This window comes from Anomalospiza imberbis, chromosome 3 (genome assembly GCF_031753505.1).
Source record: "Anomalospiza imberbis isolate Cuckoo-Finch-1a 21T00152 chromosome 3, ASM3175350v1, whole genome shotgun sequence".
Taxonomy (NCBI): Eukaryota; Metazoa; Chordata; class Aves; order Passeriformes; family Viduidae; genus Anomalospiza; species Anomalospiza imberbis.
In genome coordinates, this window is record NC_089683.1 from 49,290,727 (window position 1) to 49,308,556 (window position 17,830).

The 17,830-nt window shown below is 39.1% G+C and overlaps 1 protein-coding gene across 4 annotated transcripts in view; it reads right to left on the reverse strand.

Annotated features, from left to right (window-relative positions):
- Positions 1 to 17,830, reverse strand: part of ROS1 (ROS proto-oncogene 1, receptor tyrosine kinase) — a 68,520-nt gene that overhangs the window by 16,520 nt on the left and 34,170 nt on the right. For 3 of the 4 annotated variants that reach the window (XM_068184320.1, XM_068184323.1, XM_068184321.1), the window contains 14 exons: positions 16,876 to 17,093; positions 16,313 to 16,454; positions 12,085 to 12,317; positions 11,087 to 11,263; positions 9,939 to 10,113; positions 9,344 to 9,461; positions 7,165 to 7,352; positions 6,428 to 6,520; positions 5,921 to 6,056; positions 5,348 to 5,510; positions 5,016 to 5,080; positions 2,121 to 2,250; positions 1,027 to 1,124; positions 203 to 406 (listed from right to left, as the gene is read on the reverse strand). In XM_068184320.1, coding sequence (XP_068040421.1) covers positions 203 to 406; positions 1,027 to 1,124; positions 2,121 to 2,250; positions 5,016 to 5,080; positions 5,348 to 5,510; positions 5,921 to 6,056; positions 6,428 to 6,520; positions 7,165 to 7,352; positions 9,344 to 9,461; positions 9,939 to 10,113; positions 11,087 to 11,263; positions 12,085 to 12,317; positions 16,313 to 16,454; positions 16,876 to 17,093 — 2,140 coding nt within the window. Of the gene's footprint in view, positions 1 to 202; positions 407 to 1,026; positions 1,125 to 2,120; positions 2,251 to 5,015; positions 5,081 to 5,347; positions 5,511 to 5,920; positions 6,057 to 6,427; positions 6,521 to 7,164; positions 7,353 to 9,343; positions 9,462 to 9,938; positions 10,114 to 11,086; positions 11,264 to 12,084; positions 12,318 to 16,312; positions 16,455 to 16,875; positions 17,094 to 17,830 lie in introns of those variants that run through there. The other variant, XM_068184322.1, reaches the window with a different exon arrangement.

Below are 17,830 nucleotides of genomic sequence, written 5' to 3' on the forward strand. Positions count from 1 at the left end.
TAATATGTCCATGAAATATACTGTCATGGTGTCAAATATTTCTTTAGATCCTTAAAATTTCACTTAGGAGAAACTTTGCCTGAGCTTAAAAATTATTAGAGACGACAATATACAACCCTGTAATTCCTCCCCTAAACCAATATTTTCTTGCTTCAGAATTTAGTATGGTTATTGCCACAGCTTTGTGGCTGCTATAACTCACCAGACATCAGAGCGACTTGTAAAGACACCATCAATAAGGCTTTCAGGAGCCATCCATCTGACAGGGAGTAGACCTTCTCCTCTTTTTCTGTAATAATCATTTTTATAGACATCTCTGGCAAGTCCAAAATCACCAATCTTTACTATCCGGGATGAACGTCCATATTCCTTCTCAGACACAAGGCAGTTGCGAGCAGCCAAGTCCCTGATTTGTAAGGCAGAAAAAAGAGGATGGAGTTAGCATTGCAGGAAAACTCAGGTCTGTAAGTCATCTGGCTCAATATTCTCTTCAGAGCAGTGCCAGTCCCAAGGTTAGATCAAGTAATTTAGGGCTTCAGCTAGTTAAGTTTGGCGTATCTTCAAGACTGGAGATGACACAGCCCTTCTGGACAACCTGTTTCAGTGATGGTTCTGGGATGTTGTGAACAGTATTATCTAATTTCCTTTCCTGTAATTTGTGCCTGTTGCTTCTCATCTTTTCCCTGTACCTCTCTGAGAAAAGTCTGGCTCTATGTTCTCTAAAGCTACCCATTAGGCAGACAAAGACAGTACATGGATCTTCCACTTGTCCTTCTCTCTGTTGCACAGGGTATGATTCTTGCGTAAGGTGCAGTAAGTCCTTGGTTCAGACCTTAGAGCAGCCAACCATTTTGGGAGAGAGCTGTGAGTGATATTTGCCAGCAAAGCATAACCTTAGATTTTACTCCAGTGCTCTCTCCTGTCATGTTACATTGTGACATCTTTCTAGACATTTTTTCCTGGGTAAGATAATGAGTCCCAGTACTGTGGGCAAACCTGGGAAGACTCAGGAAGTATGTTCTGTACCTGTGTATAAAATGCATTTTCTCTAAATAGACACAGCCTTTGCAAACATCCAAACATATATCCAAGAGGTCAGTGACTCTCAGCAAAGGGCTCTGGAGCTACAAGAAACAAAGACAGAAGTTAGCTATTTCTTCCAGCTTTACCAGCTCAGAATGGCATACTCCCCATGCATGACAGCCTTATTGAAATTTATTTCCCCATTTGAAATGTATAGGGTTTTTCCAAAAGAGTTAAAGGACACGTGCAAAATCTCTGTATGTCGATTGAGTGAATGCTATTTTGAAGGGTAAATTGCCAAATCACTGCACTGTAAGGAAGGAGAACACATCCTGTTTGTTTTGCAGCTCAGAATGCCCTAGGACCTTCACAGTTGTGGAAGAAATAGGGCCCTGAAAATTTCCTCCCTCTTTCAGATCAGGTTTGTTTGTTGCTGTATTAATCAGTGTAACATATTTTTCTATAGGAACACGTGTATATACAGTTCAGTAGAATTCAACACTGACTGAAGATTTGATCTGATTATGTAAATGAACTATGCAATTGCTATAATGCTATAGAATTTCATTTTGACCTCACGCCATACCATCAATATTCCTAATCCACACACTAACTGGAGAAAAATTTACTTGAAGTTTTTTATTCTTTATTCTTTTCTTTCCTTCTAAAGAATTTGAGGATAAAGGCACAGGGACAGTGTATTCTTATATGCTTGGACTATGCCTCTCACATTAAGGATACTGTTGTTATCCAAAGACAAAAAAGAACCCCTCTATGATTCCTAATAAAACACACACATGACCACCATTATTTATTACCACTTTCAAAAGGACAGTATATGATTTTCACAGTGAGAAATCAGCAGACATCTCATGACTGAAACCACAATTTTGGTCAGTGATCTAATGCCATTCAATCTTCTTCACAGCATCACTGATTGCAAGGTCAGCCCTGAACACTGAGGCCCCAGGGTGTTAAGGATAAGCCAGGTCAGATCTTGCAAGTAAAGCTGAATATCAGCATGGACTTTTAGAAAGGGAAAAACTGATAAACTTTGGGCAGCTACAGGTTAAAAATATGATTCATATAGTCTTCACCTTTTTCTTTCTGGCTCCTCGTAAATAGCTAAGTAGATCTCCTCCTTCCATCAGCTCCAGTATAAGATACTGAGGTTCATTTAACAGACACACACCAAGTAACTTCAGAATGTGGGGATGATCAAATTTGCTAAACAGAAGGAAACAAGTATAAGATTACATATGAGAAATTCAGCTGGTTGATAGCTAACAGAGTATTTATATTTGCAAGCAATGAATGAGCAGTTTGGTCTTTCCGATCCTGCTTCTATGAACGTGATTCAGTAGCTCTCAGTGCCTGGATTTGCTCACTCATGGGGAGAGTTCAGGGACATCCTTCTAAAACACAGGCTTACACTGTCTTTGACAGGCACTCTAATGCATGCACACATATTAAAAAGCACACTTCATCGTATTTCCAGGAAGCAAAGAAAAGTAGTCAAATGGCAATTTCTTCTTGGAATAAGATGATTCATCACCTGTACATTAAAGGTATCTACATTATTTTAATAGAGTATTTTTACTACTATATTTACAGTAGAATTGCTGATTCAGAGAAATACACAAACGTAAAAGCACATGGTGCAATATATTATTTTCACAGTTCAGCAGGGGAGAGTTTGTCACAGTACATTTGCAGGAGGAACAAAATACATATGAATAATACTTCTAAGTATACTAGCAATTGTTTGTGTGTGTGTCTAAGACAGGGATTACCACAAAGCAATCAGTACTCTCAGTACTACAAGTATTCTTCAAAGAATGAAGAATATTTATTGCCTCTGACAGTGCCTGTGTTTTTTGAAGCACTTCACTTGTGCTAGAAAATGGTTTTCCCCTCTCATGCTGTGTGAAAGCACTTGCACAAGCAGTCAGAGAAACTTGACTCTGTTGGGAGAATTGATGGTGCCCAAAATGCTGTCAAATGCAGCAGTGTAAACAAACAAGAGAGGGACATTTTCCTTCTAATCTCTTTCAATTCACCTAATCTCAGGTGTGGGCAAAGACTCTTGCAAAAAGTGCGATTTAGAATTTGACAGTTCCCCCTGGCCCCTAGCACATACCTCTCAATCAGACAAACTTTGGCACTTTCAGGAACAAAAAGAGGGGAAGGAACACCTGGCACTTTCCTCTGCACCCAGTGCAGTCCTTTCTCCACTGAACTATCATGCCTTACTTCCCAAGGGATGGGCCAGACACAAGAATTTCCTACATGTATTTGCACACAAACGACTCACCAATAACCAACATCAAATGACTTTTTGAAACAGAGGTGACTCAATTTTTCCTTTGCTGCATAGCAGTAAAAAGGAGCAAATAGCTCTGGCTTAACTGAGCCAACATGTATAACATTACAAGCCAAATTTTAATGAACATTCAAAAAGGCAAGCAAAATAAAAGCTGTACTTACATATCTTACAATTTGCATCTTATTTACCTTATCTGTTTGTAAGCACTCATATGCACTTGTTTTTCCTTTCTACCCTTGGTTTCATTTAGAAGACCTTACAGATGTACATAAAGTGAAATAATTAAATCCTACATGATGGAATGAAATAATTCTTTTTTTATATAAAAAAGTGAAATATTCAAATAATATAAAATATGCAGCATTATTATTATTATTATTATTACTATTATTGTTGTTGTTGTTGTTGTTGTTATTAATATTATTTATTATTTATTATTATTATTATTATTGCTGGTTTTGTCATTGCTGCTGGTGGTGCTGGTGTTTTTAATAACTATGGGGATTATATAATACTTAAACTTTTCTATTATCTTCATTTCTGCTTCATTGTATTGGTGTGCCTATGGGCCCATGTCAATATTTACATTTAAATGCAAGAAATTTTCAATTATATAGTCCTCCAGGATCCCTGGGTTTGGATTATTATCTGCAACAAGAATTGAGAGAGCCTCAGAAACTTTAACTATGGGTTAATATAATTTCCCTACTACACAGGAAAAAAGACCTTAACTGTGTTTATGAGTGCTAGGTAGACTGAAGATGGATTATGAGGAGCTTACACACAACTCTTACTCTTTATCATTAATTTGCACTTTAATGATATGGTTAAATTTTGGTTTTAACAAGCCTTTTACCTCATTCAGTTACAGTGTGAAAAGGCAAAAAATGTAAGATATATTTTTTAAGTGTGTAACTACAAAAAATTTTGAATGCTGTGAAAATCAATTTCCAGTTTAATCACACCACATTTTCTGCACAGAAATAAATCCTTCATTTTCAAAAAATTGCTTCTACTTCTGCACACATGAAATAAAAGTCAAAGAAGTGCAAAAGTTCATCTGGAAACTAAACTACACTTTCAGTCTTATAGTACCAGTTGAAAACTTCAGTTGAACTTCTTGTTTCTGGGGACACTCTAGAAAACAAGATTTCCAGCTGAAACACAAACCTTATTATGTGAAATTCTTGCAGTGGTGACAGATGCATAATTTAACACCACCTCAGTAGAAGGGGTATGTGGCAGCACCTAGTGGCACATTTTTAAAAAATATCTTCTGCTGTAAATTACAACTTTAAGGCATCAGTTTGTTCTGATTTGTTTCCTTCAGTAAAATGGGATTAGTTGAATTCTGACCATTGCCTTTAGCAACTAGCTTGGTTTAGGGGAGCAAAGATACTGAAATACGCCAGTACAATCCCAAATAAATCCATGATATGAGCATATTGAACTTGCAGTCTATATCTTAAATTTTGCTTATCAGATTTATAGCTTTAGTTACATGATATTCATCAGTAGTGGTTTACTTGTTTGACAGAAACAAGAACACCCCAAAAATGCCACAATAATCTGTTTAGAGGAAAGTGCTGCTTTCATTCCCCTGGAAAGCCACCACCCTCAGATGATACCAGCTCTAAAGGGTGCCCAGGGACAAAGCTGTCCCTACCTCATTAAGTGTGCCTCCTTCAAGAATTCACTCTTCTCGTGGTCTGTCGCACCCTTCTTCAAAGTCTGCTCAACAGAAAGCAGAACTGTATTAACATTTGGTCATCATCACTGTTACCACATGGTGCTTAAGTAAAACAGTCAGACATAGATGTGGCCTTAAATACACATTATTTTCCAGAAATCACTACAAGGCTGAGCTTTAAAAGATTTGCAAGAAACACTGCAGGGAAATAACCAGATCAGCCCAACACCCATTTCTCAAATAAAATCTCTGAGCCAGATCTCTCTGCCATCCCATTCTGTTGCAAGAGAACAAGTTGTTGTGATTACCTTGACTGCTACTTTGGATTCTCCACTTCCATCTGCCAGGATATCTACTGCAGTCCCTTCATATACCTCTCCAAATGCTCCACTTCCTAACAATTTGTGTAAGTTGAGTTTGTCCCGAGGAAAAGCTGGCAGTGATTCAATCTCTGCTTGAGAAGGAAGAGTGCTACAAAACAGCAATACTAGTCACTTGTTCTCACCTAAGGATGTCTGAAATTCTATCAAAATTCAAATGAAGCTGGTACTATTTGTCTCATCAGGTATATTTAAGGGGAGCTCAGGTGAGGCCTGGATGTTCTGGAAGTTCCTGGAAAACACCAGGTCTTCTTCCTTCCCTGTGCACTTGTGCTTCTTGCCAGAGTGACATGAAGGATGGGCTGGGGGTGATCCAGGCTGGGCTGTCTGCCAGAGGGGCAACATAGCAGGGCATCATTTAGAGCAGACCTACCCTGCAGCAAACATGCAGCTCTTAACTCTACCTTGAGATTTCAGGGATGAGTGCCCTGATGTAAACTGGTCCAGGGAAGACCTCTTCGATGTTTCTGTCCTGAAAATACATTTGCTCTGAGGACATACCGTACAGCATAACAGGCATTGGCTAGTCCCACTGTCTCAGCCATCCCCCTGAGTTGAGCTAGTTCTTTATCTTCCTTGATAAACACTATCTGTCCACGCAAGGCCAGTTTTCTGGATTTCAATCTTTGCTTCCATACTGGAATAGAAAAGGAGACCATTAGGTGTTTCACTCTGAAAGTAATGTCCAGTTTTTATAAGGATACACACAAGTATTAGAGTTCCTTAAGCACTCCTGTGCTCTCCCTGCAGGTTATCAACAGCAAGAAATGCCTGAGGATGGAGTAAAATTCTATCCTGTCCTTCATATAATATGATGATTTTGTCCTTCAAAAATAGAATAAGCCATCTCTAGGGCCTCAAAGAATGAGAATGTACAAATTCCTCCCAGCTCCCATCCTAGGGAGGGAGCATTTCCCTAAATGTGGAGGCCAATCATTTTCCACCATCTGAACTGCCTTTCACTGAGGCTTGGCAAACCAAGGGTAAACAAAAAACTCAATCACATACCAAAACCAAATAGCATGACCACAGCCAAACACAGCACAACAACTCCAACCACAGAAGCAATGGCAATGACGGTGCCCATGGACATCATATTATCTGTTAAAGGAAAAAGGAAATTTGTTTAATTACTGTGTATGCATGCAATGTCAATCCCATGGAGCGGAGCACACCTGCGAGAACCCTTAAACTCCCTGCTATGTAAAAGTCAAAAGTCAAAGAACTGCACAAAGTTCTCTTGTGGGCTCTATGTGGATGTGTATTTAGTCAGACTAAACCTTCTCCCCCAGACTTTGGTCATTCCTGTGACCTAATGTGTATGCAGAAATAGAAAATGCTGAACTTTTTCACTACTCAAGGTGGGATTTCCCAGAGCACCTACAAAGTGTAAGTCTAACATTCTGTCTGAAGGCAAGAAGTAATTCTGATATCTTTACTCAATGTGTGAGCTTGCCTTTTATCAAGAATCACATAATAAAGCAGGGTGGCAGAGCCAAGGAGACAAAGTGCTATAAATGAGTGGAAGCACTTTTCAGACCCACTGTTCTGAGCAAAAGAGCCTGGATGAGCACTAGCAGCAGGGGTCACCATATGAACATCACCACTTATTACCTATTAGGGACATTAGTTTACCTTTGCAGGAATATTGTTATTAAAATAGCCAGTCTCTGTTCCTAAATTGATATGACTACTTAGAATACCAAAAGAAAAGGACTAACAAAATACAGAAGTACAAGACATACCTTCACGCAAAATTATATCCATGCTAATGTCACTATATTCACCAAGTCCCAGCACATTTGCAGCTGCTGCTCTGAACTGGAAAGTTCCTTCTAAGTTCTTGGCCTTCCATGTGCAAATACTGCCACAGGAGCCATTGTAAACCACTTTCCATGTGGATTTCACATCGCTGCTGTTGCCAGACTGTTTCCTGCAGCATGCACAGCATGACACAGGAATGTCATTAATGCCACGAGGGCAGTTTACTGCTTCACCCCCAGCCCATTCTTTGCTTCAGTTTCATGGTTTTCACAGCATTTCTCTGCCTGCATAAAAGCTCAGTCTGGTCGTGGGATTCTGGCTACAGAGAAGAAAATTGTGCCATGCCATTTCAGCAGTGCTAGGAACCAAACATCTTTATCTTGGCATTGGAAATTAAACACTAGAACACTTTAGACACAAAAACCTGTTCAGTATATGCCTGATTCACCTGTTACAGTATATGCCTCACAGGCAAGATTTCAAAACGTTCTTATTTAGCTTTCTGACAAAAAAAATTATATTTTTCTACTGTGCTAGAGCTTTTTGCCCTTCCAGACCCAGAGTAATTCAGTGTCTCTTGTGCATCAGGTTTCACAAGCTAAATAGGAAGCGAGTCATTGGCAATGAAGATACCATTCTTTAGCTAGTCACTTTCCCATAGTATCTGCTGACTGCTGGGTGTATTTCTTCCTTTCCCCATTGGACTGAGATTGATTGCTCACAATAAATTCAGAGCTGATTATTCACCAACCAAAAGAAGACCACTTACCTAAACTTGAAAGGCCATACCTGAAATATCATTTCGTGTCACACAACACCATAATACATCATGTGAAATGACCTTCATGAGCAAGTCACTCATTCTCCCAACACACTTTAATGAAGAAAAAAGGCCAAACACTTCTAAATCAGAAAGACATGGGAAAACTCATGCCCTTGGTGTGTACATGTTGCCACTAGAGCTGTATGAAAAACAGAGGTTGCTTAAAAGGGCTAGAATGCTGTGCAACTGACCTAACATTTTTCTGCCTGGTGTGAAGAAATTCAGTCAAAACCATCAGCCTGTGTACATTCAAACTGCAAGAGAAAAGCTAACTGCATTAAAAGACCACCTCAGTGATGCATTATGATTCCAGAGATGAATAAGAAGCTGGAGCCTGGAGAGCACAGCAGCTAATGCACAGCCCTGGCACAGACCTTTTCTCACCCATCTGCAGCAAGTCAGGTACAGATTGTTTCCTGGCATATCAAAATTATTGTTTTCTTAGAGCATGCGTGTCAGTGCTCCTGCATGCTCACAGAGCTGTAGGAAGCTTACAGCACCAGGAAAATATGTCTGGGTGAAAACTTATATAGGTAGAGCATTTCCAGCTCAGAGTGATGTCAGTCCTTAGCTTTCATAAGCACAGAGAAAGAAATAATGGCTGAGTTTAGAAAACTGCTTCCATCCACCAGTAATGACTTCAAACAATCACTGGAATATCTCAGAAGATGGATTCTCCTAATTTTAAAAGAATGCATTAATGAAAATTTGCACTAACTGCTTTAAAGAAATCTCTCCAGAGTCATGGTCAAAAACTTAGAAGTTCAAAGTCACTGCCCACAGCAATACACTAGCAATATACTCTAAGCTGCCCAATCAGCCCTTCCAATGCCAGTGCAGCAATCAGAGTGACCTGGCACTCTAGTGTGACATCAATAGCCCAGGCAATTGGTATTTGATGACAGAGCACTTAAAAAATTATACAGTCATCTTACATGAGTGCAAATACTTTATTTCTGGCAATATTACAACACCTTTTTTATGTCCTCTGAATACGAATATATTTGTACATATACTTTAGCCAAAAATACATACTACGTATAACTTGAGATTTGTGATTTGAAATTATCTCTAAATCTTCTAATTCACTGACATAGATCCAAATATATAATTGTTTTTCAAGATTGCTCCGAAAATGTTAGCATTTATTTTCCTTCTGTGTTTTCTAGAATTTCTGGAAATTATAGGTACTTAGTATATCTAAGAAAGAGATTTCAATGGGAAGGGCCTTTTGCATCATATACATTTTGTTTTTCCCATCAGAGCCAACATGAAAAGCCCTGCACACCCAGATTTGTTCTGGGCTGCTACCTGTGGGAAGAGTGCCTTATGTTTACCTGCTCTCTAAGATGTAGTAAGTCAGTTTGCTTCCATTGTCATCAGCCTTTTCCCACTGTAGAGAGTTTTTGGAGTCTTCGGCTCTTTTAGGAACTCCTGGCTTACTGGGAACACCAGCTTAAGTCAAACAAGGGAAGAAACAGAACCCTTAAAATGTGTTTGTAGCATGACAAAAGGGCCAACAGGCACAGAGAAAAGTCTGATGTGCACGAGGGTGTTTAGACATACTAAAGGAAGGAGGATCTATATTAATAGTCCTTATAGAAAATTAATCCTTAGCCTTCTCTTTTTGATGGATAAATTCTAAAATTTTTACTCACATACAGCCTTTCACCAGTAATGAGTTCACCTGCATTATAAGCATTTCATTTTAGCTCCCCTTACTCTTTCCTCTGCTCCACTTGGAAATGCATCTAATTTCTTCCCCCCTATTACTTCTGAAGGTATGGAATTGTGATATTCATTTTTCAAACAAACAGAATTATTGGGTCTTAGTATAAGAAAATTCCCTGCTAAATTTTTGAAAATATTATGTTTAATATTCACATCCTGCAAAAAATCTTAAAATCTTGTTAACCTGTGTAAAGTGCTTACCTGTAGTTTTAAAGCTTGTTGAAGAGGAAGTGCTTTTCACTCCTGTAACATAAACTACTGTTACTCTTACAAAGTAGTTGGTCCAAGGCTGAGTTCCTGTGAGGTTGCACTTGTAAATAAGATTTCCTATGCATGTAGCATTCACAGGAGAAAACCAGTCACTTTTTGTTGGCCACTAGAGAAATAAAATATCATTATGGTCAACTTTCTTGCTCTGCTGAAAGTGTGTCACAGTTCTATTCCTGGGTAGATTAACTACTTTACCACCTCTTAATATCATAGTGGAAACATGACGCAGGTGCTCTTTCAACTATGGGACTTTGTCCTCTCAGTGACCAAGGACACAAACCCTAATTTTCTTCTTTGTTTTCAGGAATCCTACAAGTCTTGGCAGTAACAAAGAACAGATTAAGTGCCTGCTTTACACAGCCAAAAGGAGTCTTCCCCTTATATTTCTGGATCATTGTGCCCGTGAGTTCAGCTTGCCATGATGCAATTGAAAGGAGGTGGCTTAGGGGAATTGTGATGTGACATTTATTTTAAGGCAGCAAAATCCTTGGTGTAGGTCTATTGAATCTGATTCTCTATAGTAAAGAATCTGCATGATCTAGTTTAGGACATGACTTTTTCTGCATCCAGTGGTTCAGCTGTTGAAGTCAGAAGTTTCCATGCATGCTGCTCTCACTGCAGCGCTTACTTCTTACTCCTTGGACCTCGTGTTTTCTGTGGCATCAAAAACTAGGTTGTAGCTAATATTTGTTGCTGAAAACCCTTTTCTTCTTTTTCTTATGTGAGACAGACATAGGATTTGCAACTGCAATCCCAGATGGGGCAGGTCAGTGTGGAAACAGGGATAGGACTGCTGAAACAGGAGACTCAGAAGGAATTCTGGTGAGGTCATCCAGGATGTCCTTTGGCACTATGGAGTACTAAATGCTACAGCTGCACTCCTCCTTGTTCCTGGCAAATGCTGACTCCATCCTGCCCCTGCTGAGCAGCTAAGACTGACATCACCGTGCCCAAATTATCCACTGAGACTCTTCATGTACATCCTGCCACCCACCCTGTCCTGTTTACCAGGCCAGAGTAGGTTAAATTTTCTCTGATCTGAAGAAAATCCATACCCCAAACCTTAGAGGAATTTTTACCTTATGCAGCTCAAACCAGAAGCTGGTTTCACTGATGTGCAGAGGAGCTCTCCATTCTAGCTGGAAGCTGGTATTTCTGGGGACTATGTTGATAGGTGCAGCTGGAGTCTCAAAAGTTTTTGCAATGACAGGGACACTTTCAGAAAACCAGTTCTCATCAGGATGAAAAGCAAGAACCTAGGAAGGCAATGGATCAACTGTACAATACCAGAGCAGTTGGAAAGGCAGCTTTGCTTTTGCAACACCAAGTTTGGAAGATCAATGTTTCAAATTACAGTATTCAGGCAATAGAGATTAAGGTGTAGAAAGATTTTGCACCTTATAGCTGCAGGGTTATATACCTTCAGGCTGAAAGTTCCTGTCCAGGAATACCCTTCCACAGAGACTCTCCTTAGTTTCTCATCTCAGATTTCTACCAAGTCCCTTCTCTTTCTAGATCTTTCTTAAATGCCACAGACTCTTACACAGACATGCAGATGTCACATCACATATTAGGCAGTGTTTTAGAACCACAGAAACACAAAGTCAATAGGTGCCTTAGCACATTGCTTTTCACTAAGCCACAGGCAAATATGATCTGTTAGGTATGCATACTTGGATACATACATACAGGTATTTAGGTATGTGTGTGTATACATATTACCCATGATATTATCCAAATCATTAACAAAAGCAAAAAATCAAATTAGGACCTACAGATACCCTCCTGCCATCATCTGAATGTTCTCCCAACGGTGTAAATCACTCTATTTGTGATACCCAGAGCATATTCTGCAGACAACATGTTTACTTGGTTACTTTTGAGAATGCCACTCTGATCATGGATCTGCTGTCCAGACACATAATTTATTATTTTTTAAGCCTTCATCTGTAAAGGGAGAAGCAGTGCATTTTGTTCTTACGAATCCACATTGCATACTTTCATTTGTCTGCTTTGCAGAAGAGAAGTCTAAAGATTTGCAGGTTGAACAAACCAGTAAAACTACTTGCAATTATACCTTGAATGAATTATTTGTTCCAGACTGGAGCCCACTGACAGACCAGGCAAGCATCCCATTTGAAAATTCACTTTTTCGTAAAGGTGTCGCTGGGACAGGAGGCAGTAAATTGACAGAGATTTGATAGCGGATGGATTCAAGAGGTCCATTTGGCTTCAGAGGTTCACTCCAAGATATGTTGATGGTGGTGTCAGACAAAACTAATGTTTTAATGGTGTTAACTGCCTCTGGGACTTAAACAGAAAGAAAAATTAATCTCCCTTTTAGAGTAGTCAAGGAATGTCACCAAGGAAAGAAAAGAAGGGTGTCGGTGTATTACTATGATTCATTCACAGAACTGAAACTCTACACATGTAAAACTCATATTCTGGTATAGTCAGTCAGCTGTGGACAAGTTCAAAATATTTTGAGGGACTTTTAGTATCTTCTTGGCTATCCTAATACGCAAGCAGACAAAAAAACCCCAAAAACTGAACAACAACAAGAAAACAGCTGCTGCCCCATACCTCTACATTTACAGTCATATCACTGAATTCCTGCTCTTTCTTAGTTTCCTAATCAGGGTCTCAGATGTGAGTTTAATATCGTGCTTACTTGAATATGAACACACCAAAAAAAAAAATTCCTGTGCACTATTCCAACTGGAAAGTCTTTTCTTGAACAGAAAATTATGAGGGAAGAAAACCCAAAACTAAGCATTATTTCCCATCATTTAAAATTTTTCTCAGAAATAGAGTCTGGCTGAGCTGTGTAAGGAAGAAATTGGTTTGCTGGTCAGATGTTCATACCAGCTGGTTAATCATTAATTGTTCTGGAAAAGTCAATCCTTCCTTTGAAGCATTAAGATAATGGACTTTGTAATGGTATATGGCAGGGTCCTACTCTGAATAAAAAATTCTTTATTTCCTATTAAGCTGTCCAGAGAGGTAAAAAGTTAACAAGTATTTAACACTATTTATGTTCCCAACATATCAAAATTATGAGTCCATATGTTTTAATTCATATCCTAGTAGCAAGACTACAGATTATTTAATGAAATATACAGAAACTAGACTAGGAAAGGACAAATTTCTTATTTGTCTAGCTAAAACATATGTGGAGAAAGAGTGACACTCTGTGGCAAGAGCAATACATTGTCTTCCTCTTTTTTTCATTCCCTCTATCTTGCTATCTGATGGAAAGCATAAATTATTCCAAGCTTCTTTCACTTCATTAGAGAATTGAGAAAAAGCCATTGAGGGAATTCACACAGCTTCAGAGGTGTTAAATAGTGTACACACTTCAAGAGGCTCTAGCAGCATCTGATTACAATTTAAACTGGCAGTTACATTCATGAAATTGCAAACATAAGTGTCAGGACACATATACCTTCTATTTACAGCTGGCTGGAAGTTTTTCCACAAATTGTGTAAAGCTCTGAATGCTGATACAAATATCTATTCAAAATACTCAGTGTTTGTAGGCTGGGGTGAGGTGAGGGTTTTTTGTTGGTTTGGTTTGCTTTTTGTCTAAGACTTGATTTTCATCCAGATTTTTCATTTTGTCCCAACTAGAGAAACCTATTCTGAGTTTCATGTTTCATTTTAACATGAGACTAAAAAATTCCATTTGAGTGAAGCAATCCAGTCTCCCATTTCGTACTCTACCTTTATGTTTCATCACAGAAAGGGTGTACATTGCTGCAGGATATCACAGTTTACCATACAAAAAAGTAACTGTGTCAATTCTTTCCACATCCCAATAGTATTTAATATTATTCAATCAATGTGTCACACAAATTTTATACTACAGATGTGGAATCCCATGCAAAGAATTGAAATCTATTCATAGAAGGCTAGAATGGTTGGGTAGTTTTGGGTTTTTTGATTGTTCGTTTTTCTCCACAGACTGCATAGGAAGGTTGAATCATCAAGATTGGAAGAGACCTTTCAGATCATTAAATACAACTGTCAACCAAAGCTACCTCTGTGACCCCTAAACCACTAAACTACATCACCCAACACCAGGTGCCTCAAAACACCTCCAGGGTTGGTGAATCCACCACCTCCCTGGGAAACTTATTCCAGTGCCTGACCACCTGAACAGTGTAAACATTTTTTTGATGTCTAATCTGAATCTCCCATCTCAGATAAAGGCCACTGCCTCCAGTCCTCTCACTGCAGGCATGGTAGAAGTGACCAGTATTCTCACAATATTCAGAGATCCAGATAGGAAGGGAGCCTATTTGCTTTATGGTGCAGATGCTAAGGGATCTGACTGTTAAGAGAAAAATACCCAGCATAGTTGAACTAGAAACTCTCAAAGTATAGCATGTCTGGATTCCATGAGAAGGGTGGCAATATGCCTGCACCTCTTGTTTCACTTCCATTTGAAAGATAAAAAGTTCACCTTAAAAAGAGGGTTTTTAAGGGAAATAATGTGACTCCTCCCAGTATAAAAAAAAACAGGGAATGATCTGCGCATAAGAGAAGGCACTGGCGGCTCTCAGGCGATGCTCTCCTCTGGACAATGGTGGCAAAAAGAGACTGATTATTCTATGAATGAGCCTTTAAAGAAATCTTTAAAGAGTGCATCCCTAAGGAAAGGAAAAGGGAAATCGGGACTCCTGGAGTGTACTTGTTGACAGGTATTCTGGATAAAATGTTTTCTTGAGCACTGTTGATCACTAGGGGAAAGAGACACTGAGGAAAGTAAGAAAAACGCAGTGGTGGCTGTCTGTACTTCAATTCCAGTTATTCCATCAACTTCTGAAGCAGCCAAAATCCAAGGAGAGGTAAAAAGAGGTGAAGGAAAACCTTAGGAGTCCTGCTGTGGCTCCCTCACTGCATGTCACAGCAATATCCACATGCGCAGCTGTGCAGCCTGCATGGCTCTGTGCCAGCCACAGCCAGCCCTGATGCAGCTGGGCTAAGGGAGCCAAGGGCCAGAGGCTGCTGTGCCTCTCAGTTTCACTCCCTTTCCCTCTTTCAAAAAAAGAACTGCTCCAACTCTGCAGGACAAGACCCAGGCAAGAAAACTAATGAAGATGGAGGCTACAGCATTCCCACATCCCAGTGAGTTCAAAACCAAGTATTCCTACGTAGCACCTTCCCAGTCTTTCAGCAAAACACAGATATGCTGTCATGTAGACTTGGCTGTAATTCTGGCTCTCTGACTTAGGAATTAAGAGAGGTGCCTGATGGCTTTGGAAGTGAAGAATTTATGTAGATCAAGGTGACGCTGGCTGGTGACACCAGGAACAACAGAGCAAAACTGACGCAAGAGAAGAGCGAGCACTACGTACACTACGGGAAATAGCTAGCTCTTGTAATGGCTTTCTGTGTTTTCAGAAAGGGAGTTCAGCAGAAGCACTGAGAAAGTTATCTGAAGAGGAGCACAAAGGCAGCTCCGCATAAAGACAAGTGTGCATGTACAAAATTACACATGCAAAACAAGAAAAAGTGCTGAACAAGGTAGTTCTATTGGGTTGGGCTGCAATACATGCAAAAGCATAGCATGCACCTTTTGTGTTATCCTTTTCCTTCTGGAAGACATCAAGAGCTTCAAGGAGGCTGGCACAGTAGCTGCCCCACAGCTGCAAACAGGTAGAGTGAAGCAGGGAATGAGTAGAAGCATCTTCCTGCCCTAATTGAGGTATTTACAAGCATGGGAGGCATCTAGCTCAGACTGTACTATTCTCAAAGAACAAGGACTGAAAGGGCACATCAAAATTCTTGAAATCAACTGAAAATGAGCTGTTTTCATTCAGATCAGGCCAAAAGTGAAAATGAAGCGTTGTCTTTTGAGCCTGGTTCACAACAAAACAAATCTGTATTACCCTTAGAAAGAGCAATCATGAGAGTGACATCAAACCAAGGGAAAAAATCTTAACACTGAACGAATACATAACACAGATATTTAAACATACATAACCACACCTACATTCAAATACAACTTACTTAAAGATGTGGTGCAAGGCAGAAACTGCAACTGTTTAGCCATTTTTAACCATAATTTATTTTTCCTCAGGAAGCAAATAAGCTAAAGTATTAAAGAATATATACAAATATATTGAATGAATCTTTCAAATTCATCAAGTCTTCTTGCCAAAACCTTGCGAAGATCTACCCAGCTTATATTTTAAACAGACTATTTGTCCACTTTCTGACTTACAACCCAAACTTGCATACACCTTTCTCTAGCTGAGATGAGAATTCTGTTCAAATTCAAAATAAAATATGAAACAAACCTCCATAGAGAGTTGTGCCAACTGTGCCTTCTCCCACAGGCAGCACTTCCTCATCTGAATAGTAGTTTTTCACTGCAACTTGTATGGCATAACTTGAAAATGGCTGTAAGTTCTCTAAGACAGCAATAGGACCCTGATATTCCTGTAAGTCAAAACCAGATAATAAATATGCCTTCTTAGAAAAGAGAGTCATATGTCAACCCAATCATCTGTCAATGAAATGTGTGTTAAAAAAGTAATACACTAGTGGTTTTGCATTGTAATACACTCTAGTGTTTAAAAAAAGTATGTTAGAATCACAGTTTCAGTAATAGGTCCCTACAGAAAAGAAAGCACATACCAAAAAAACAAGACAAAAAGTAGGGGGGTTCTTGCACAAAGGAAAATTAAGAAATCTACCACTTACCAAATACCATAGAGAAAGGACAATTACTGTTGGGATGTAGAAATGGAAAAACTCACTGACAGAAAGCTACAGAATGGTTCATTAAATCACTAGAAGTGAAATCACATTCCCTGTTTATAGATGATATCCCATGCATTTCTGTGTGAAGTAGCCATACCAATGTTTTTTGCTGTGGAGCAGACAAACACTGTCTTGAGTTCCTGCAGAGGTTTGTCATTTGTCTGGAAAATACCAGGTACGTCGGTGTAGGCTGGGATATGCCAGGGCAGAGCTGCTGTGGTGTGAAAGATGGCAAGCTTAATGTAAAACTGGTGTTAGTCACAGCAAGGATAGTAGGTTTCTCAGTGTCTGGCAAGAGAAACAGGCATCTTTTATCTAGGAAAGACATCAAAAGGTTAAAAATTAAAATTGTGACTGGACCAATCCAAACTTGCATGGGATTCTACCACCATTCATATGAGAAAGCATAAGTACAAATTATTCTTTCTGCTCTTACAAAAAGAAACAGAAAAAAATTCCACCTTTATTTGATTACTTTCATGGACACAGAAATAGTGGTACTCAGAGAAACTCTTATTTATCTTTAACAAGATAAAACTTTTTATTAAAGTATTTAGGTTCTTGTTGAAGTAAAAGATGCAGTTTTTACAATTTGCTACATTTTGTAGAAGATGTAGCAAATTACAGTTTCTGTGTTGTCAGGGCAGTACATACAGATGAGCCCAAACTTGCCTGTTACAGGAAAGACATATGCTGCATAGACATTGCCTTTCTCTAGCAATTAAATGTTATCTGTTTTTTTCTCCCAAACAGCTTTCCATATGTAATGTAACAGCAGATAATGAGGCACAAATTTGGGAGGTAGAAAAGGAGTCTGGAGAAAATTCCTCATCACTTGATGTACTTTCAAAAGCAAAATAAAAATAAATTAAATTGACTTCCTGCTAAGAAGGAAGAAATTTAGGCATGTGCACAGGGAAGGAGGTACAAGGACCAGATCTTGCCCTTCGGCCACAACAACTGACCTCATAGTTAAGATATTTTCTCCCAAAGTGAGCAACCCTGCCATTGCTACAAAAGTCAGGTTCATGCATATTCCTCCAAATACATTT